Here is a 21,852-nt window from a genome sequence, read left to right on the forward strand (position 1 = left end):
TTGCTATTTTAAAAACTGACTGCAATTGTATTACTATCATTCTAGACACAAGCCATGAGAAATACATGGTAATGTTTTTAAATAAGGAGCACTTTGTCACTTATTTCTTTGCCAATGGCCTGAAATACCTGGACCCCAAAGGAAAGCAAAATGAATGATCTACACTTAAAAATAAAGGAGGGAAAAAAAGCCCTCTCTATCTAACAGGGGCCATTCTAAGTTGCTTTTGAATCCTCTGATGGGAAGGTGAGAAAATTAGCTAAACATAGAGCAATACAAGTGAAAGTAGATACGCAATTTTGTAAGTTGAGGAACACCTAATTATTACAATTTCCTGATTTGATATTTCTGACAATATAAGGGAGTATGAGAAGACTAAGCCTTAGACACAGTTCTGACAATTATTATGCTAAAGGAAATTTTATTTGAGGGCAGAAGCCTGGATTATTGAACACAGATTCAGCAGCAGCTCATAAAGACCTGTGATTGTCTGAATATTGTGTCTTCAAAACCTAATCATCCAATTCCTTGTGCAGCTCATACCATGCAGTTTTCAACCTCTTATTGTATCTCGAGTAAGAGCCCTTTTTCCTCCACGTGTACACTCCCCAAGTCTTGCTAGTTAAAGGATCACCATCAACCAGCAGTGTCTGCATCTCCTGGGAGCTTGTTAGAAACACAGGGTCTTGGATGGAATTCAGGTCTACTGAACCCATCCTTTAATCAGACCCTCCCATGATTCGTATGCACATTAGGTTTGAAAGGCTCTCTCGTAGAGGACGGAGACTAAGTTGTATTTCCTTTTTAATTTCTACATTATGAAGAGAAGACCACACCCAAAGAAGAAGTGTCTCTAAGTCTATTATCTTGAAACTTGACTTCAGTTCTATAAAGAAAGTACCTAGAAATATTTCTTAAAAGTTACCTGGAAATATTTGCTAATATCTTCCTGAAAAAAAAAAAAATCTATCACATTCTTAGTAGCATGTAAGAGTGAGAAAGTGAGAGATAGAAAAAATACAATTAGTTGAGAAGAAGGAAGAGAAATAATCAACTTTTCTCTTCTGAAAGGTGACATAAAAATGCCTTTCATTTGAAAAGTGAAGTCAATTTATGACAGCCTTTTCCATAAAATTGAGTTGATCAAGTTTGGAACTGGGCTTTCAACCCACCCACTCTACTTTTAGGTTTGAATCAGACAAACTGTGAACAGTTGGAGGAATTATTTAAATCCTGGAAATCTGTTTTATCCACCAAAAAACAAAACAAAACAACAACAACAAAAAAACTGAGGCTAACAGAAGATACGAGGGATACCAGAAGATATGAAAGAGATGGGAATACCAGACCGCCTGGCCTACCTCTTGAGAAACCTGTATGCAGGTCAGGAAGCAACAGTTAGAACTGGACATGGAACAACAGACTGGTTCCAAAGAGGAAAAGGAGTACATCAAGGCTGTATATTGTCACCCTGCTTATTTAACTTATATGCAGAGTACATCATGAGAAACCCTGGGCTGGATGAAGCACAAGCTGGAATCAAGATTGCCGGGAAAAATATCAATAACCTCAGGTATGCAGATGACACCAGCCTTATGGCAGAAAGTGAAGAAGAACTAAAGAGCCTCTTGATGAAAGTGAAAGAGGAGAGTGAAAAGGTTGGCTTAAAGCTCAACATTCAGAAAACTAAGATCATGGCATCTGGTCCCATCACTTCATGGGAAATAGATGGGAAATAATGGAAACAATGACAGATTTTATTTTGGGAGGGCTCCAAAATCATTGCAGATGGTGATTGCAGCCATGAAATTAAAAGACACTTACTCCTTGGAAGGAAGGCTCTGACCAACCTACACAGCATATTAAAAAGCAGAGACACCACTGCGCAAACAAAGATCCATCTAGTCAAGGCTATGGTTTTTCCAGTAGTCATGTATGGATGTGAGAGTTCGACTATAAAGAAAGCTGAGCGCTAAAGAATTGATGATTTTGAACTGTGGTGTTGGAGAAGACTCTTGAGAGTCCCTTGGACTGCAAGGAGATCCAACCAGTCCATCCTAAAAGAAATCAGTCCTGAATATTCATTGGAAGGACTGATGCTGAAGCTCAAACTCCAAGACTTTGTCCTCCTCATGTGAAGAACTGACTCATTTGAAAAGACCCTGATGCTGGGAAAGATTGAAGGCAGGAGGAGAAGGGGACGGCGGAGGATGAGATGGTTGGATGGCATCACCGACTCAATGGACATGAGTCTGGTAAACTCTGGTAGTTGGTGATGGACAGGGAGGCCTGGCGTGCTGCAGTCCATGGGGTCGCAAAGAGTCCGACACAACTGAGTCTGATCTGATCTGACTGACTGATCCGACTGAGCTGATCTGAACAGAAGATAAACCTTAGTAAGTTTTAACAATGGTTAAATATTTGTGCTGTTAGTAATGCCCTGCATATAGTCAAAGCCCAATAAATGTCAATTTTCTTACTTTAACTTTCTTTAAAAACTTGGAGGACGTAGGTTTGTAAAGCAGACCCAACATGAACCTGCACTTTCTCCCTTTCTAAATGCTGTATATCCAGTCCCCTGGACACAGCTGTCATTGACTGACCTCTTCAGGTTTTCAAGTATTCTTATCTTTTTCTCATTTATTAGTCCTGACCCCAGGGAGTGTTTGCGGTGGTCTGCTGCTGACGGATCAGAGCTTCACAGACATTCCTCATCTCTCTAGTGCCAACCATTGAGACCAGCGAACAACCAATACCACATGTCTGACAGAAAACTGGTCCAGGGCAAAGAGTCTTAGCAGGTGAGGTAATGTGCAGACCTAACCCACCCATAATAGCTCTTGACACCTCAGTCCAAGAAGAGGAGGGCAAAGGCCTCACCTTGAATTTCTAACCAGAGTCATGTAGCCTTGAAACAAATATTTTTCTTACTCTGGGATCAGTCTTAATTACACATTTTACTACCACTCCTTCTGAATACACGAATATATTTCAGGTCTATTCTGAGAGGTATGGTGCTAAAGAACTATTTCTTTTAATTCTAGGTAACAGACATCTTTAAAAATTGTGGCAATGAATTGTTTTCAAATTTATTTGGCCTAATTTGATTCAAGTCTTGGAGTGCCAGAGTTATTTTCAAATTCTTCTACAGCTTAAGTAATTTTTTTTCAGGTCAATGTAATGTACTTTTACCTTTAAGCAACTAAATTTTCTTTGAAATATAAAATTTATAAGAAGATGTAATCATTTCAGAAAGAATAAAATCAGTAACATTACCTGCACCTTGAAAGGTTCAAATGTATTAATGGGATGTGTTAGACCATATACAACTTTTTCATTTTCTGCCTCAAATGTCCCTGGAAGACAAACAATAATGATATGATCTTTGACTTTCTGTGAATTAAGGAGTTAATTTAATTTTTTAAATGCTTGTACTTTTTACTTACCAAAAATTCTATCCCATATAATAAGAGTTCCAGCAAAATTTTTGTCTATACAATAACGGTTTCTGCCTGTGAGACAAAATATTAAGTTTTTTTTTTAAAAAAAGGAAGTTATACTTTTGAAACAATGATATTCCTAAAAATATCTTTTCACTGACAACACTAGATTCTATGAAGTGTGTACTCCAGCGTCTGGTTAACTCTTTTTCCCACTACATCTGAGGAGATCTAAGGAAAGAGGAAAATCTAAAAGCCAGACATATAAAGGTTTTTTGGTTGTTTTGTTTCCTTTTTTTCTCCAATCCTTGCTTTGAAGATGAGGTTTGTCCAGCTACAAAAGAAGAAGCAAATGCCTATTTATAAAATATGTGGTGACTAGGTTGGGTAATTGTGATGAAATGATACAAAATAATACCATTTTTTTAAGAAATGAAGAAGAAAAGATCAAATTTCCTCACCGTGATGAACTCTATGATGGCTAGGAGTATTAAGAATCAGTTCCAAAGGACCAAGGTTATCGATGACCTTTTTAAAATAAAAGGAACATAGTTATTATTAAATCATATGTAATATTTAAGTACTCAAATTAAAATTCTACGTGGGTTATAAAATGTTGCAATTTTTAGAGTCAGAAGAAATTTCTCTATCTTCTATTGTTTACATAAAGATAGCAATAAGCTCATCATATATTCAAAGAGATAATACAGCATAGCAGTGAGGTTAAGAGCTTGATTGCCTCAGTTCAGTTCCTGAATCCTCTATTTATTATTATGTGATACTGGGGAAATTACTTAAAGTTTTTGTAACTCAGTTTCCTTACCTTTAAAATGGGAATAATAATAGTACCTGGCTTCCCTGGTGGCTCAGACAGTAAAGAATCTGTCTGCAATGCAGGAGAGCCAGGTTTGATCCCTGGGTTGGGAAGATCTTCAGGAGAACGAAATGGCAACCCACCCCAATATTCTTGCCTGAATTCCATGGGCAGAGGAGCCTAGCAGGCTATAGTCTGTGGGGTCACAAAGAGTGGGACACAACTGAGAACTAACACTTCCACTTTAGTAGCCACATAATAGTGTTCTGAGGATTACAAATGCTACTGTGTTTAGATGCTACTATTGCCAAGGCACGCTTTCAGGTTTTATGTCTTTTATGCTATTCACTATCCACTATTCTTTGTTGACTAATAATAACAAAGCATAACCAGGGGAAAGAAAACCAAGTATTACATTCATTTTCTGGAGTTTTCACCAAATAATCATGCAACCAATAATGTAGCAACTTACTATTGCAGTAGCAAGGGTGGTCCTTGCTTATTCAAGTAGTTGCCTAAATGTTCTCTGACTGTAGACGCCTCATTTTGCAGTCCGTTTTTGAGGCATATTTCAAAGTCAAATATGTAAAGGGGCCTTTTCTTTTTAAATTAAAGACTCTGAAATTTGGTCTAGAATTCTCTAATGTTCTCTCCCAACATTTCTCAGTAAGAATCCCTTGTGCCAGAGTCTTCAAGAAATGTAGAAACCAGACAAGTAGCATTAAAAAGAGCAGGCCATATATAAAACATTTGTTATGGTATATGATTAATATTAAACAATGTGGCAACTCTTTTAATCTCGATCACATTATTCTTTCTTCCATCAATGATGGGAGATAACAGTCTTTTACTTTTCTTGAATCATAATCTAAATGATCTGTTAGAATCTACATATTACAAAATCAGTACACTGTAATGATATTTTAAGAGGTTGCTCACCTCCAAAGTTAATGTCCCTTTAAAGGATATCTTAATATAAGGAATAAAGTAACATGTTAAATACTTCTTAAGGGGAAAAAACATCACTGACAATAACGACACCGGCATAGATTTGGCAACAAGTCAATGGTACAAGAAAAAAATAGGGAAATGGGACTGCTCCAAACACAAAGATATTTAAGATCCATAACACCCAAATGTATTGTGGGGAATCCTGTTTAGATAACAAACCAAATATAAAATATATTTTATAGGCAAGGAGAGAAAATTGATTATAAACATGGTATGACATAATAAAAATACGTTTATTAAGAGTTATGATGTCATTGTCACTACATAAGAAAATGCAGTTGCTTTCTGAGTTGTATAACTAAAGCATACATGACATGAAATCTAGTTTTGCTGCATTATATTTGGCAATTAGAAGGAAAAAAATAACTAATGAAAACGAATCAAAATCATTGTTTTCATTGAAATATAGTTGATTCACAATGTTGTGTTAGTTTCAGATGTACAGCACAGTGATTCAGGTAGACATATCCTTTTTCATATTCTTTTCCACTATAGGTTAATATAAGATATCATAATGATTTTTAAACTGAAGTGATAGAGCTAAGAAGATTCAGTGTATTATTCTCTCTCGTTTTCTGAATGCTTGAAAATTTTTAATAAAAGAAATCACTGCTCTGGTATTATACAGTCATGCTCATTTAACCAGTTGAAAATATTAATAGATCCCTACAGTTCCAAACAAAACGTCTAGATTATAACTCTTCGTGTAGCAGAGTTTAATCACATTTTGGCAACCTCTGATATTGAAACATCCAATTTACAATTTAAAATTGCAAATGTGGACTGTGGCAGCAGCCACACAGTCCTCAGCTTGTGGGGTTCTGAAGGTTCCTAATGTAGAAGAAACAGCAGCACGGCCTCATAACAGTGCCGCAACTCTCCATGAGGCAGGTGCAACCAGCATCTCCTTATGAGACTCACTGTTTACACACCTGAAAGAAACAGTCCTTGCCCCGTACCCTGCTGACCAGCTTCTAAGGGCTTCTTGGTTTCCATTACGGAACAGACATGCAAAGAATACAAATGTTTGCAATGCAAAGGATGTATAATGTTATGTAGTGTATGTTGATTTAGGCTCCTCTCTCTCTTCTTGTCTCTCTTTTCTAATCTATAGTTCTAGTGTCATTTTCAAAGTTATTTCCATAAGAAATGTATTATGAGGTCCAAACAACAGACTTTGGTTGATTCATAGACAAGAACTCACTTATATATGAAAAACTCTGTAATTTTTAGTTTCAGGAGTTCAAAATGTTGTGGATATATAGCCCTTATATCAGACCACAGTTCTATGAAATAAGGTGCAAAAATATTATCCTACAAATGCATTATTAATGACCAGGAATTGGGAGGGGAGTTAGTGGAAACAACCCTGGATTTTATTGGACTCCATTGCTTTGTACTTGATGGAAAAATATTTGTTGAGAAGAAGAATGGTGATGGATAGAGAACAAAAAAGTGGGATTTCTCAGCAGTCGAGACATTGAAATCTGATGCTTTGCACAGGCCCTGTATCTCTGGCAGAGAACCAGATGGGAAAGGAGAAAAGCATTTATCCTTGTTTGTCTCTTTGGTGGCTAACATATGTTACAAAAACAGACAACAAAAGGGGGTGGAGGAGGCCACACTATCCGGCTTCTGCTACCCAGATGCATTTCTGATCCCTGGTCCTGGTGTGTGTGCAGCCACATTTAAAGCCACACAAATGGTGAGTGAATTCACATGATGAGAGCCTTGGCTGAGGGCATTGTTTTTTTTAATGTCAAGCACTTTTCCTCAAAGAAAATCTTTTGCTTCTGCAGGCTAAAGCATGGTGATATCAATACTGAAAGCGAATTTTTTTTTTTTTTTAAGTAAAATGCCAAGTACAACACAGGCAACCACAGTCAAATTTCCTGGTAGTTCCTATGAGTACCTTGGAGCTGGGGAAGACCACCTCGGTGTGGGAGATGATTCATCATTCAGACAGCTCAGTCAGAACCTCTCCTGAAAAAAACCCTTCTGATTCAAAGTCATGGAAAAGTCATTAATAATTAATTAGGACTGAGTGTAACAACTTAATTATCGCCCACTTCTGCAAATTCAGTCGTTTAGCAATTCAACTATGTCCAGCTTTGAATCACTTCCTGATAATATGTTACTGTGAAAATAATTGGAGCTCTTCTCATTTTTTAGAAGTTATTTATTTATCTTGTCTTTTTAGATGTAGATGAGTTAATTTAAATTGTGAAATTTTAGACCATATAGAGGACTTAAAAATAAGATAGTACAAGACTGTATTATCACAAAGCATAAAACTGAAGCTCAGCGAAGCTAAATTACTAGTCCAAGTTTAAATGTCTTGGAAGGAGCCCTAAAGTCTTCTCAGTTTCAACTCTAATCCTTCTATTGCTCTCTCATGTTGCTTTTAAAAGATACAGCACTTTTCCCATCAAATAAAAGTAATCTACATTTTTATAATGGGAAATGCTAACTAAATGCTTTCTGACTACATTTCAAGATGAAATCCAGGTATTTATAAAGAGCCCAGGAATTTCAGCTTCTAAATTGTGCTTATGGTTGTTTTAGGCACTTCTAAAGTTTCTGCAGTCCATGGGGTCACTAAGAGTCGGACACGACTGAGCGACTTCACTTTCACTTTTCACTTTCATGCATTGGAGAAGGAAATGGCAACCCACTCCAGTGTTCTTGCCTGGAGAATCCCAGGGACGGGGGAGCCTGGTGGGCTGCAGTCTATGGGGTCGCACAGAGTCGGACAATACTGAAGTGACTTAGCATAGCATAGCATAGCATAAAGTTTCTTAGATCTCTGAAACAATGGTCTGCGTTTTGTAGCTGCAGTTTGCTGTCAGGATTTTTTATAACCCGAGGGCCATGGATGCCTAGAAAGGCCATGTATGGGCTTCAGAAGGCCAAGAACACCCTCAAGTGTGTTACCAGATTTTATGAGTATGTGACTATTGGTATTTTTCTTGGGGAAACTATCACTTTCATAGTATACTCAAAGGGATCCTTTAGTCCCCAGAGGTTAAGAATCAATGTCTTAAACAGACAGCTTTAGATTATATCCTTTGCCTTTCTTATTTATATTGTGCTTTTAGTTTCAATATTATAAAACTTGGATGCTAATTTCCCATCCAATCTTCAAAGATAGTAACTTTAATATATTTCTGCCTATTTCTTGATATCATTGTTTTCCAACAAGATTATTTCTTAAGCTATTGTACTTGTTTCATAATAAACTATTAAAAATGAATAAATAATAAAAATAACGATTTTATAAGTTCCATCCATTCTATCAATCGGAGAAGGCAATGGCACCCCACTCCAGTACTCTTGCCTGGAAAATCCCATGGATGGAGGAGCCTGGAAGGCTGCAGTCCATGGGGTCGCTGAGGGTCAGACACGACTGAGCGACTTCACTTTTACTTTTCACTTTCATGTATTGGAGAAGGAAATGGCAACCCACTCCAGTGTTCTTGCCTGGAGAATCCCAGGGACGGGGGAGCCTGCTGTGCTGCCATATATGGGGTCGCACAGAGTCGAACACGACTGAAGTGACTTAGCAGCAGCAGCAGCAGCATTCTATCAATTAACATTTACCCAGCAGAAGTACTCTGGACTGGATTTGTTGAACTGGTCACAAACTCCTTATTTTTCTACCCACAATTTATGGTGGGTGTAGAAAAGAGTTGAATGTAAAAGTAAGAGAACAGGGGCCATGAGTTTCATCATGTCATTTCCCTTCATCAAAAATAAAACAAACTTAAATGAAAGTATCTTCATAATGAACAAAAGTCCAAACATCTGGAATTCAAAGCTGTTCACAATTCTTCCTCAACACCTTCATGTTCCATTCTGATCCACAGCAATCATGTTCCACCTCCAGTGTGTTAGTCGCTCAGTCATGTCCGACTCTGTGAGACCCCAGGGACCCAGGGATCTCTGTGAGACCCAGGGATCGAATCTGGGTCTTCTGCACTGAAGGTAGGTTCTTTACTGTCTGAGCCACCAGGAAAACCTTTACCTCCAAGACCTACCTACATTTTCCAAGCACTCTTTTTTATTTTTCCAAAGGGAATTTCATTTTCCTCTTTCTGAATACACATCAAGAGATTACTACTTTTATGTGAGGTTGTCCTATGTTCTCGTTATTTGTATTCATTTCCTATATATTCCAGAAGTTCTGTGAAGACAGAAACTGGACTTCTCATTTCTCAAATTTTTTCACAGTACATAACAATAGTGCCTTACACATTGTGGTTGCTCAGCAGGATTGTACTAGGGAGATAAATCTGCCTCCACACTGTTTCATTTAGGTGGGAGTGATTCTTCTTAAAAGGGGGTGATTATGCTCCCAAGGGATGTGTGGCAATGTCTGGAGATACACTTGACTGTCTCAACTGGGGAAATAGTATTGTATCTAATGATTAGTGCACTTCATGGGCTTTGCAGGTGGTGCAGTGGTAAAGAACCCATCTGCCAATGCAGGACACACAGACTCAGGAAGAAATGGCAACACACTCCAGGATTCTTGCCTGGAGAATCCCATAGACAGAGGAACCTGGTAGGCTACAGTCCATGGGGTCCCAAAGAGTCAGATATGACTGAGCACACACACACATGTACACACACAACGGGTTTTAGTGCTGCTAAATATCCCAGAGGGCACAGTCCCCCAAAATAAAAGTTATCTGGTTCAAAATGTCAATAGTTTAAGGCTGAGAACCTCTACACCACGAGTGTCTTTCTGAGCTCCAGTCTTGTGTAGTTCAGAAGGGAAGCTCTATATAATTTCTGCCTTCTAACTGGGAGATCAGAGGGGAAGAGGTACATTAAGGAATGAGCCTGGTAGTCACTCCCAAGGGTGGAGGCAAAAAATAAGTCTAAAATGTCCTCAGAGAGTAAAGCCAGGGAAGTGAGTCCAAACATAATGTTCATTCTGGTGAAGTCAAAAATTAAGATAAATAACTAAAATAAAGGGGCTAAAAACAACAACAAAAAGAAATACAAAATCACAGGGTAGATGATGGGATGGTTGAATTATGGTAACCATTGGCAGATGACTTTCTTGAATTATCTTTATGCTCTCTTAGAACAGGTTTGTCTGGACTTCAGTTTTAATGAAAAGAATTAGAAACAGAAAATACAGTTTCCTTGTCATCAAGTGCTTTGAAATTTTTTGAGAATTCTCATAATACCTCCCACGCTGTCCCATCCACCCTCCAGTTGCACTCCGAGTAAGCTGAATAGATTAGAGGCCTAAAAAATGATGAAATTTCCATAGTATGTGGGTTACCAAACTGAAATAATTTTGCTTTGTAAATTGATAAGCTAAGCAAACTAAGTACATGTGGTAAATTAAATATTTAACTGTTTACTAAGAACTGGCTGCAATTAATTCTTTCCATGATATACTTCTCAGAAGTTTCTCTCATTACTATACATTACATAAAAAATGTATCTCCTTTTGAAATAGAAAAATCACTTAGACTTAAACTCTAAAAGCACTAAAATAAATGTTCGAAATTAGTGTCTTGTCTAAAATTATTTCTTATAAAAATAACAGTCCATTTAATACATTTCTTAATTAATTTCACTGACTCTTCTGATTCTTAAATCTTGGTTAGATTTTTATAATTAAGCATACAGAAATAATTAATGGTTGCTCAAGTTGGATGACAAGACTTCCTTTCAACAAAAGTAATTAATTCAAGAGAAAAGTATTTCATTTGTCCATATTGCTTAGAAAATTGCCCCCTCTCAGCTCACTCTGACGTTTGAGGTTAGGGAAGATAACTTTCTAAATCTAATTTTTAAAACTCTTAATTCTATTTTTTTTCCAATTTTAGAATATGAGAATATCATATTGCATGTCTACCCTGCAGTTTTTCTGTCTGCAAACTGGCACTAAAATGCTGAAACATATTATTAAAAGGTGATAGATATACTTTTAACAACTTACTTTTTAGGAAGAAGGCATGAGTTTATAGTTATTTGTAAAGTTCTTTGCAAATAAGAGATGCACAAATATCCATGCTTCCTGTCTGAGAGGAAAAAATTATAATAGGGAAAATGTGTCCTAAAAAGCATGTGTTTTACAGAATTCTCATTATAAAAATGAATGTGTTAACAATATGATAAATGCTGAGGAGCGACTGGGTTGAGGGTGAAGTGAAATAAAATCTCCACAGTAGAAAAATACCTGCATTCAGATGAGCGTAGGTTCCAGTGACGACATTGAGTCTAACTCGCCAAGACTTCTTACAGCATCGTACATGATTGATGTTCCAGAGGGACCCATACCACTGAGGGGCTCTGGCTTTTACTGCATCAGTATTTAAGGGAAAAACTAAGCCAGCTTCTAATACATTTATCATCTGATATAAAAATTATTGTCATATTATATTTAACTGAGAAATAAATGTGTGAAGTGCAGTCTAAAAGTGGCAAAACTTTTCAGGTTAATTAGTGGCAAGATTCAGTACAAATCCAAATTAAATAAGAGACTAATAGTTACACTATGATTATTTGCCTTTTTTCTATCCAATTTTCTTTCATTCTTTCTTCCTTTCTTCCCCTCTCTATTTTTCACTTTATCCTTTTTTCTTTCAGCTATCTCTCCACGGGTGTTTTTGTAGAAAAGAATGTGATGAATCTCTTATTTGGAAAGATCTTTACAATTATCTATAGGTTTACCCATATCTTTCTGAAAAGCAATTGGTTATAAATATTTCTATGACCTTTCAATAATATATTCCAGTATATTAGTCCCACTTACAGATTACACATGTGAAGGGCAAAATTATTAATGCATATACATAGATCTATTCCTATTAAGGATATTTATTATATGCACTAAACATTAAATCTAAAGTCAAATGTCAATCAACAATTTTAGTTACCAAAGTACTGATAAGGGTTTTATATTAGTGTTGGAAATAATCTGTTTCAGCAGATTAAAACCTGCATTTATAGGTCATTATCGAAGACATTTACAGGTCATTATCAAAGTCATTTATAGGTCATTATCGAAGTCTACTATTAAAAGCTACTTACAGATAATCAGAGCAAGAAGTCTCTTGTCAGTAATTCCATTCATTCTGTAAACTTTTATTGCATTTCTATGAAGTATGCTAGGTTTTAGAAGTAAAAAGAAATAAAGTACTTCCCACAGGAAGCATATTACAGATACTTCCCATAGGAAGCTTATTTACAGTCCATTTCTTCAATGGAAATGTACAGTTATTTCAGAAATAAAATTTTTCCAAAAAGTTATCTTTCTCATAAAATTTTGAGTTTTGGGGGAAATGATGAGAAAATCAGTCTTTTTGTTTGTCATCGATTGCAATGCCCGATACAGATATTACATTTGAGCTTATAATCAATTTGAATGTATAATTGGCACAAAAATTATTTAATAAGAAGCAGATTGAGTTCCTTTTCCAGGTCTCAAGCTGAAAATCACCTTTAGTAAAGATTTATGCTTTTATTTAGTTTCCCTTAGTTCAACTTTGCAAATAGTCCCATTGCTTATTGCTGGAAAACACTGCAGAGAATTCTCCCTTGTTCATGAACTTCATCTGATTAGACGGAAATTAAAATAACCTACGTGGGTTTCATTTATTAAATAGACATTTACTGAGGGTGTATTTTATGGAAAGCACCATGTTAAGATCTTTTAAAAGGTCACAAAAGAACAATAGAAATTAATACAATTTAGTAGCAGGTAAATTAACTATTGATGTAGAGGAAGTGTAAGTGACAATGTTAGATTTTATTATCGCATAAATATATATATATATAGTCATATGTTTTTCACTTTCAAGAAAATCTGTACCAACTCCTCATAGAACAAAGGATAAAATACATAAACACTACAAGTCAACATATTAAAATAACTTTAATTCTTGATCTGAATTAGTTGATCTTTAAACACTCATTGTTTTCCTTAGGAATATTTAATCAATTTGCATATTAATGCATAAATTTATATTGTAGAGCACCTGGTGGTGAAATGTAAAAATAAAATCTTAATTACACCCTCCACTAGATCTGTTGTGTTAATTCAAGACAACACATTCAAGTATTTAGACAGATGGCAGTGGAGGTCATATTAGCCTCTGATTTCTCTACAGGGAAGCAAGAGAGAGCAGAGCTCTTAGGATCTATGCTTGTCTGCCTAACTTCACACTTTGAAATCCTCGACAAATGCTGATTTATTCACAGCCAAATGTTTTCCTATCTGATTAGGCAGTTTTCTACTTCAGTAAGCATGTAATATGGAGGTAGCCAAATTTCCACACTAAGGAGTGAAAAAAAAATATTTATAGTTTGGAAATAAAACAATCTGGAGGAATCAGGACTGTTGGGATCATAAAGAGCTTCATAGGGAGTAAATTTTTTGATGAATCCATACTGTAGGGTTAAAGAGTTAAAAGCTTAGTTTTAAGAAGAATGAGACTAGGCTATGTTTATACAATAAACAATGGTTTTAAAGGACCACATTTATAATAAATTAGTTTGAAGGCTGATTCCTATCGTTTACGATTGTATTATTTCTCAAACAAAAGGACAAGAGATGGATAAGTTAGCATTGTATTTTAATTCATCTCAGTTTACATTTTGATTATGACTTTTAACTTTTCCTTAAAAAAAATGAATGTAAGTAGCTGCTGAAAGTGTTCCGTCAAAGGGACATGGGTTCCAAGTGCCTTTTTTTAACAACACCAATTAATTTGACGTGGGGAAAATGAAAAATATTCATAAGCACAACTATATAAAACTTCATTCTCGTGTAATATCATTTTATATTTACAATTTGGGCACTCAGTGAGAAAAGAAACCATCTAATTAGTATTAGTAGTAGTAGTAACCCAATGTTAAAAGAAAATAACTGATAAACTGAGAGGTTAGGCAAATGTTTCACTCATTCTAAGACTCAGTACATTGTGACTGTCATGATCATATTCCCAATTTCAGTGTTACTTTGACATTCATTAATCAACAAATATCAGTGATTACCAACCTTGTACCTGGCCCTAAGCGTTAGATGCTTTCATGAGACAATGGGAAAACAAAGAGGAATAAAATATTGTCCTTGTCTTCAAGAAGTTGACTGTCAGTTCCTACAGTCCTTGTGCTCAAATGTCATCACATCAATGTTCAATCTAATCTCTAAAGGTCTTGTTCAAAATGAAGTTTTCCTACACTAACTCTCCAAAGACTTAGACTCTGGAGTTCTTAGAAGGGGACCATGATTCCACATCTTAAATAAGCACAAATAATTCTCATGCATGTGAGTGATGCACAACAGTTACACTAGATTCTATTTGCTCTGTCTCTGTCTCACCAATTCCAATAGGTAGTTTAGTATTTTTTTGCTCTTTCATAATTGCCATTCATTGAAAACATATTATTTTCCAGACTATGTACTTAACACATGCTATTTCATTAATCCTAATAACATTCCTAAAGGATAGATAAGTCTATTTTCACTTAACAGATTTGGAAACAAGGTCAGAGATTTTAAATAACTTTACTAAATATCTATACCCACCCCTTCAACAAAGGGTATAGAACTACTACTAAGTAAGTACTTTTAGATTCTGGGATCACACTAGTGAAGAAGTTGTTTAAACCTCTAATAGAGGATAGACTTCTCTTTGACTATAAAACCTATATTCTTAGCCATTAAGTTTATTACTCTCTTTCATCTGAAATGTCTTCCTCTTCAGTTCTGGTAATAGAGTCCTATCTCATGTCTTGTGTCTGAAGGCCTCCATTTAATTCCAGCCCTAAACAGACACTTTTTCAATGATGATATATGAATTTTAAAATAATCTATTGACAATCTTCAGGAAATTCAATAAAAGTCTTAAAATTTCACCAAGTTTTTCCTTTGGGAAAGATTCACCAGAATCCAACAGTTTCTGGAAGGGGGCTGTGATTCTCAAAATGTAATAATAAGGGGTACCAAATCAGGTCAAAAAATTGGAATCACTTTTTGGCCCTAGAATAGGTAATTAAGAAATGTTTTTAAATATATGAGCTTCAAAGAGATTTATATATTCAATACATGTGGAAAACACTATTAATACATACATGAATAAGCAGGATGAGGGTGTTATCTTAAAAGGTAACTAGAACAGAACAAAAGATTCTTTCTAAAGAGAACATGCATAGAACTTAAAGACTGGCTACAAGAGAGATCAAGGAGTCAAAGATGACACCAAGATTTCATCTTGACATTGTCTTCAAGGAACAATGGAAGCAAAAAAGCACAGATGATCCAAGGTGGGAGGAGCTGTAATGAAACATGTTTCAGACCTGTTGACTCAGAGTGGTATTAAGTATTCCTATCAATAAGTTATATCAAACATTAGAAACATTGATTTGAAACCCATAAGAAAATTTGTACTAGAGCTATAGACTAAGTATGCAATTACTTACAGAGAACCTAAAAATGGTGAAGTAAATTAAATACTAAGGAGAAAGAATACTGAAAGAAGAAAAGAGATTTGGAACCAGAAATTCAGCAAGAAGTTAAACAGAGTAAGGGAGTAAGGAGAGCACAAGTGCTGAGAAATGTCTCAACTTATTTCAAGAACAAAAGGTTTATTATATTAGGTACTATTGGAATAAGCATTAGGTAGAAAAATAGCATGATTTTTGTTAAAGTAAGCATTTTTCAAAAGCATACACTTTGAAATACAACTTACTTCTTTTCAAAAATTCCTTAAAATTTCAAAAGATAAGGAATCCCTACCCTCAAAAATTCATATTCTATTAGGGGAGATATGGAATAAGTATATTCTACCTATAAATATAAATATGTACACACCATATATTTACTAATATCTAACACTAATAAGTATTATCAATGTTACAACTAGCTGTTTATTTAAGTACTGTTAGTTATTTTTATTCAGTTTTATATGTATATAATATATGAACATATACATGTACATAGATGTTCACACAAGAGATTAGGGGCATTTGGTGCCATCAAAGAACTCAGACAATAATTGGAGAAACAGAGCTAAGCAATAAATACAACACAGTGATATAAAAATTAAACCACCATTATTAATTGAATGCTTCCTATGTGCAGGAACTGATAAGTCATCTCTTTTATGCCACATAACAGAGCCCATGCTCTTAATCATTAACTGTCAATATGGAAACGGATTAAAAAAACATACACAGGGGTACTGTCAAGAAAAGTGCACTTAACATTAAGAGGTGAAAAAGAGACATTTCAGAGTAACTGGTAATTGAGCTGCATCATGGAGAATGTTTGGGGAAAGGCAAAGAAAAAGCCTGTGCAAGTACAGAGGAAAAAAATGTGTTCGATGTGGTTAGGGAGCAAAAACCCGTGTATTCAGCTGATCCGGCTGACTAATGGGATGGGATTGGAGAGGTAAGTAGGGTCATATTACATGGTTGCTGAAACCTGTAGATGTATGTAAGGTGTTTGATTCTATCTTGGAGGCAGTCGAGAGCCATTTATTATGAAAATGTCTGTTGTTAATGTTGGCTGTGTCCTGATATTATTTGGGCTCTAAAAAGACCATCACAGCTGTATACAAGTATATAGGAGACAAAGGAATCTGTATGAATAAAGGAAAAAAAAAACAGAATTTTGTTGTAACCATCTATGTAACAGATGATAAGGGTATAAACTAAGGTGAGGCAGTTAGAAAGGAAAAGGAAAAGAGAGAGAAAAGCGCTGTTTAGGAGGAAAACTCAACAAGTATACCATGAACACTTGAAGACAGTGAAAGGGCGTGCTAGTAACAGCTATGCCAGAAACACAGATATATATTGGGGGTGGACCAGACAAACTGGGACATCACTGAGAGATGTGAACTCAATGATACAAGATTTCAAAGGAGGAAAAAACAGATAATTGTTTACTAGGATTTGAATCGCACATCTCCTACTAACAGCGGCAACGACACTAGTTTCTTCATCTCGATATAGCTCAATTTCCTCATTCTGAATAGAGACAATAGGGTTGCATTAATAAATACATTGTATAATCAAATAAATACATCTTGTGAAATACTTCGCATAGTGACTGACACATGGTGTGAGCTACATAGGTGCAGCAGTGCGTGAGAAACCGGAAATGCAAGAAATTAGACTTGACTCAGCAAGCAGTGGGGCTTCCCAGGTGTCGCTACTGGTCAAGAACCCGCTTGTGAATGCAGGAGACATGGTTCGATCACTGGGTCAGGAAGATTCTTTGGAGAAGGGCATGGCAAGCCACTCCAATATTCTTGCCTGGAGAAGCCCATCTACAGAGAAGCCGGGCAGGCTACGGTCCATGGGGTTGCAAAGAGTCAGACAGAACTGAAGCGACTTGGCATGCAGGCACAGCAAGCAACAGAACATCACCAGAGAACTTCCAGCAGACGTAGCCTCTGAGAATAGATTAAATTTCAGGAGGGCCAAGTAGATATGTGTAAAGGTCACACAACTGTTTGTTACAGGCAAGATTACAACTGAGTTCTGTCTTAACCAATTGCTGCTGTTGTTCAGTCGCTGTTATGTCTGACTCTAACTCCATAGACTATAGCCCGCCAGGCTCCCCTGTCCAAGGGGATTCTCCAGGCAATACTGGAGTGGCTTGCTGTTCCCTACTCTAGGGGATCTTCCTAACCCAGGGATTGAACCTGTGTCTCCTGCATTGCAAGCAGATTCTTTACCACTGACTCACCAGGGAACCCTCTAAGTAATCAATGAGCCTTGATCTTTTCAGTGTATCATACTGGTTCTTTATGAACTCTGTTATCAGCCATGGTATGCTGAGACATAACCGAATGCAAATTTTGTTTGAAGAAGAAGTGTGATATGTGAGTACTGGCATAAGATTAGTTCTGAACCAGCCACATAACCTTATATAAACCATAGAGTCTCACCATTACTAGCTTTAAAGCTATGCTGTTTGCTCAGGGCTGGTGAATATAAAAATTCCAGTTTTCTAAAATTATCTATTAAATTTCTGGTATGGTTTCCTGCTGCACGTACTTCTCCATGTCCCCTTAAAATAAAGCCCCCTTAACTGAAGTTACTTGAATGAATATCCATTTTTTACAAACTGTAAAAGTTTAATATGCCTTTGGTGACTCAAATTATTTTATGGGAATTAAATGAAAGATTTTTGCTTGGCACATACTGGATGCTTAATTCACAGTGGCTATTTTATTACATTAAGATGAGAAATGAACCATCTATGGAGAAGCTGTACAGTGTGTTGAATGAGAACAAGGAATCTGCATCCTGATGACTTGTAAAAGCTGAGCTTTGACATTTACTAATTATGTGACCCAGAATAAGTTACTTAGTATATTTAATTGAAGGAAATAGTATTACCTAATTCATAGAGTTGTTATGAAGATTTAATGAGATAATATTTGTTAAGATGCTTAAAGTTTAATATTTTATATACTTTTATAATTTAATAAAATAACAAAATTAATTTTAAAATGAATGATAAATTGAATTATCTAATAATTTAATAAAATGCTAAAAAGGGAGTGCTATACATGTATATGATACTTAAAATGAAATAAGTAAACAAACAGAAACATCATCTAATCACATTTTCCTTGTGGTATCTCAGAAATAACAGCTATCAGTAATGGAAAGTTATTGGTCTGGGATGACTGTAACTGTTTATCTTTCTAAACTTGTCTTACTTTTTTTTTTTTCCCAGAACTTTCAAGCTCAGATAATTTTCCTTCTTCCAGAATACTGCACTTCTTTATTCCAGTCTTTAACCCTATGCTGGTGTTTTGTTATGTGAAAGGCTAGGAATGTTATAGGTGCTCAGTGAATGTCTGTGGTGTACAAAAATTAAGATGTTTAAAAAGATACAACGGGGCAAATTTCATAATTTTGTATATTGATTAGTTTCTAAGTCACACAAAAAGGTTTATTTAGTAAACCTGAACAATGCACTCATAATAATGATCTCAAACTCTCATAGTTAAGAAAGAATTTTTTTTCTAAAGTAAATTTGTACATTAATTAATTAATCAAGTCTAAAATCCAACTGCATTTATTCTAATTAGTAATTCATATTAAATGAAGTATACATTATATCAAAATTATGTCCTAAAATATAGACAAATGACCGTATTTATGGCTAAGTATGAAAAGTAAGTGATGTACAATACAATAGATATCTAGAGTGTAAAAGTAGAAATAAAAATAATAAATGCACTGAATAAAATTTTAGTATTTTTATGCCACATGTTCTAATAAGCAGATTGTAACATAAACTATTGGAGAAGGCACTGGCGACCCACTCCAGTACTCTTGCCTGGAAAATCCCATGGACGGAGGAGCCTGGTGGGCTGCAGTCCATGGGGTCGCTAAGAGTCGGACATGACTGAGCGACTTTACTTTCACTTTTCACTTGCATGCACTGGAAAAGGAAATGGCAACCCACTCCAGTGTTCTTGCCTGGAGAATTCCAGGGACGCGGAGCCTGGTGGGCTGCCGTCTATGGGGTCGCACAGAGTCGGACACGACTGAAGTGACTTAGCAGCAACAGCAGCAACATAAACTATCTTTCATAATCGTCACAACAATGCTATGTATTTTTATTATTTTTCTTTTACGTATGAAGAAACTGAAGCACAGAAAGGTAAACGGTTCAAATTTGCAGTGATGATTCACAATAAACAAAATATGGAAACAACCCAAATGTCCATGGACATTTGAATGGATAAAGAAGATGTGATACATATATATAATGGAATGCTACTTATCCATAAAAAAGAATAAAAAATTTCATTTGCAGAAACAGAATTTAAATGCAATTAGTATAACTAAGACTTAGACAAAGATAGTCATAATAGGTGACAATTTCAGCAAAGAAACAATTCTAAAGCTTAAAGCATAATATCTGATGTGAGAAATCCACTGAGCAGGCTTAAAAAAAAAAGGATTGGTGAGAGCAAATAAAGGGTAAGTGAACTTGAAGACAAATTAATCAAAATTATACAATCTAGATTTTGAAAAGTGAAATGTTAAAAATTATGGAGTACTACTAATTTGACTGTGTGGATCACAATAAACTGTGGAAAATTCTGAAAGAGATGGGAATACCAGACCACTGACCTGCCTCTTGAGAAACCTGTATGCAGGTCAGGAAGCAACAGTTAGAACTGGACATGGAACAACAGACTGGTTCCAAATAGGAAAAGGAGTATGTCAAGGCTGTATATTGTCACCCTGCTTATTTAACTTATATGCAGAGTACATTATGAGAAACGCTGGGCTGGAAGAAGCACAAGCTGAAATAAAGATTGCTGGGAGAAATATCAATAATCTCAGATAAGCAGATGACACCACCCTTATGGCAGAAAGTGAAGAGGAACTAAAAAGCCTCTTGATGAAAATGAAAAAGGAGAATGAAAAACTTGGCTTAAAGCTCAACATTCAGAAAACTAACATCATGGAATCTGGTCCCATCACTTCATGGGAAATAGATGGGGAAACAGTGGAAATAGTGTCAGACTTTATTTTTCTGGGCTCCAAAATCACTGCAGATGATGACTGCAGCCATGAAATTAAAAGACGCTTACTCCTTGGAAGGAACGTTATGACCAACCTAGATAGCATACTCAAAAGCAGAGACATTACTTTGCCAACAAAGGTCCATCTAGTCAAAGCTATGGTTTTTCCAGTGGTCATGTATGGATGTGAGAGTTGGACTATGAAGAAAGCTGTGCTCCGAAGAATTGATGCTTTTGAACTGTGGTGTTGGAGAAGACTCTTGAGAGTCCCTTGGACTGCAAGGAGATCCAACCAGTCCATTCTGAAGGAGATCAGTCCTGGGTGTTCTTGGGAAGGACTGATGCTAAAGCTGAAACTCCAGTACTTTGGCCACCTCATGCGAAGAGTTGAGTCATTGGAAAAGACCCTGATGCTGGAAGGGATTAAGAGCAGGAGGAGAAGGAGACGACAGAGAATGAGATGGCTGGATGGCATCACCGACTTGATGGACATGAGTTTGAGTAAACTCCAGGAGTTGGTGATGGACAGGGAGGCCTGGTGTGCTGTGATTCATGGGGTCACAAAGAGTCAGATGTGATTGAGCAACTGAACTGGAACTGGAACTAATTTATGAGTCAATATCAAATAGTCTAATAAACATGTATTTGGAGTCCCAAGAGAGGACAGTGAGAATGGTATAGATATAATATTTAAGGAAATAACATGCAGATCCCCCCCCCAATTTGATTTAAAATATACTGTCTGTGAACTCTAACCAATAAGGCAAGGAAAATAAATAACATAAACACAGGAAAGAAAGAAATAAAAGGCCATAAGTCATACATAGTAAATATTTCTTGTTGTTGTTTATTTGCTAAGTCATGTCTAACTCTGGCAGCCCCATGGACTGTAGCCTGCCAGGATCCATTGTCCATGAGATTTCCCAGGCAAGAATACTGGAGTGGGTTGCCATTTCCTGCTCCAGGGGATCTTTCCAACTCAGGAATTGAACCCATGTCTCCTGCATTGGCAGGCAGATTCTCTATCACTGGGCCATCTGGGAAGCCCCCAAAACAT

At 36.1% G+C, this 21,852-nt stretch overlaps 1 protein-coding gene across 3 annotated transcripts in view; it reads right to left on the reverse strand.

Moving 5' to 3' along the window:
• AGMO (alkylglycerol monooxygenase) overlaps positions 1-21,852 on the reverse strand; it is a 392,091-nt gene that overhangs the window by 202,139 nt on the left and 168,100 nt on the right. For 2 of the 3 annotated variants that reach the window (XM_025290925.2, XM_006066995.3), the window contains exons 6-8: positions 3,902-3,968; positions 3,447-3,512; positions 3,277-3,356 (exon numbers count right to left, since the gene is read on the reverse strand). The exons of the other annotated variant lie outside the window; for it this stretch is intronic. In XM_025290925.2, the coding sequence (XP_025146710.2) occupies positions 3,277-3,356; positions 3,447-3,512; positions 3,902-3,968 (213 nt within the window). The remainder of the gene's footprint in view (positions 1-3,276; positions 3,357-3,446; positions 3,513-3,901; positions 3,969-21,852) is intronic. 3 annotated transcript variants of the gene reach the window in all.

The sequence above is a fragment of the Bubalus bubalis genome, chromosome 8 (genome assembly GCF_019923935.1).
Source record: "Bubalus bubalis isolate 160015118507 breed Murrah chromosome 8, NDDB_SH_1, whole genome shotgun sequence".
In the NCBI taxonomy this organism is placed as follows: Eukaryota; Metazoa; Chordata; class Mammalia; order Artiodactyla; family Bovidae; genus Bubalus; species Bubalus bubalis.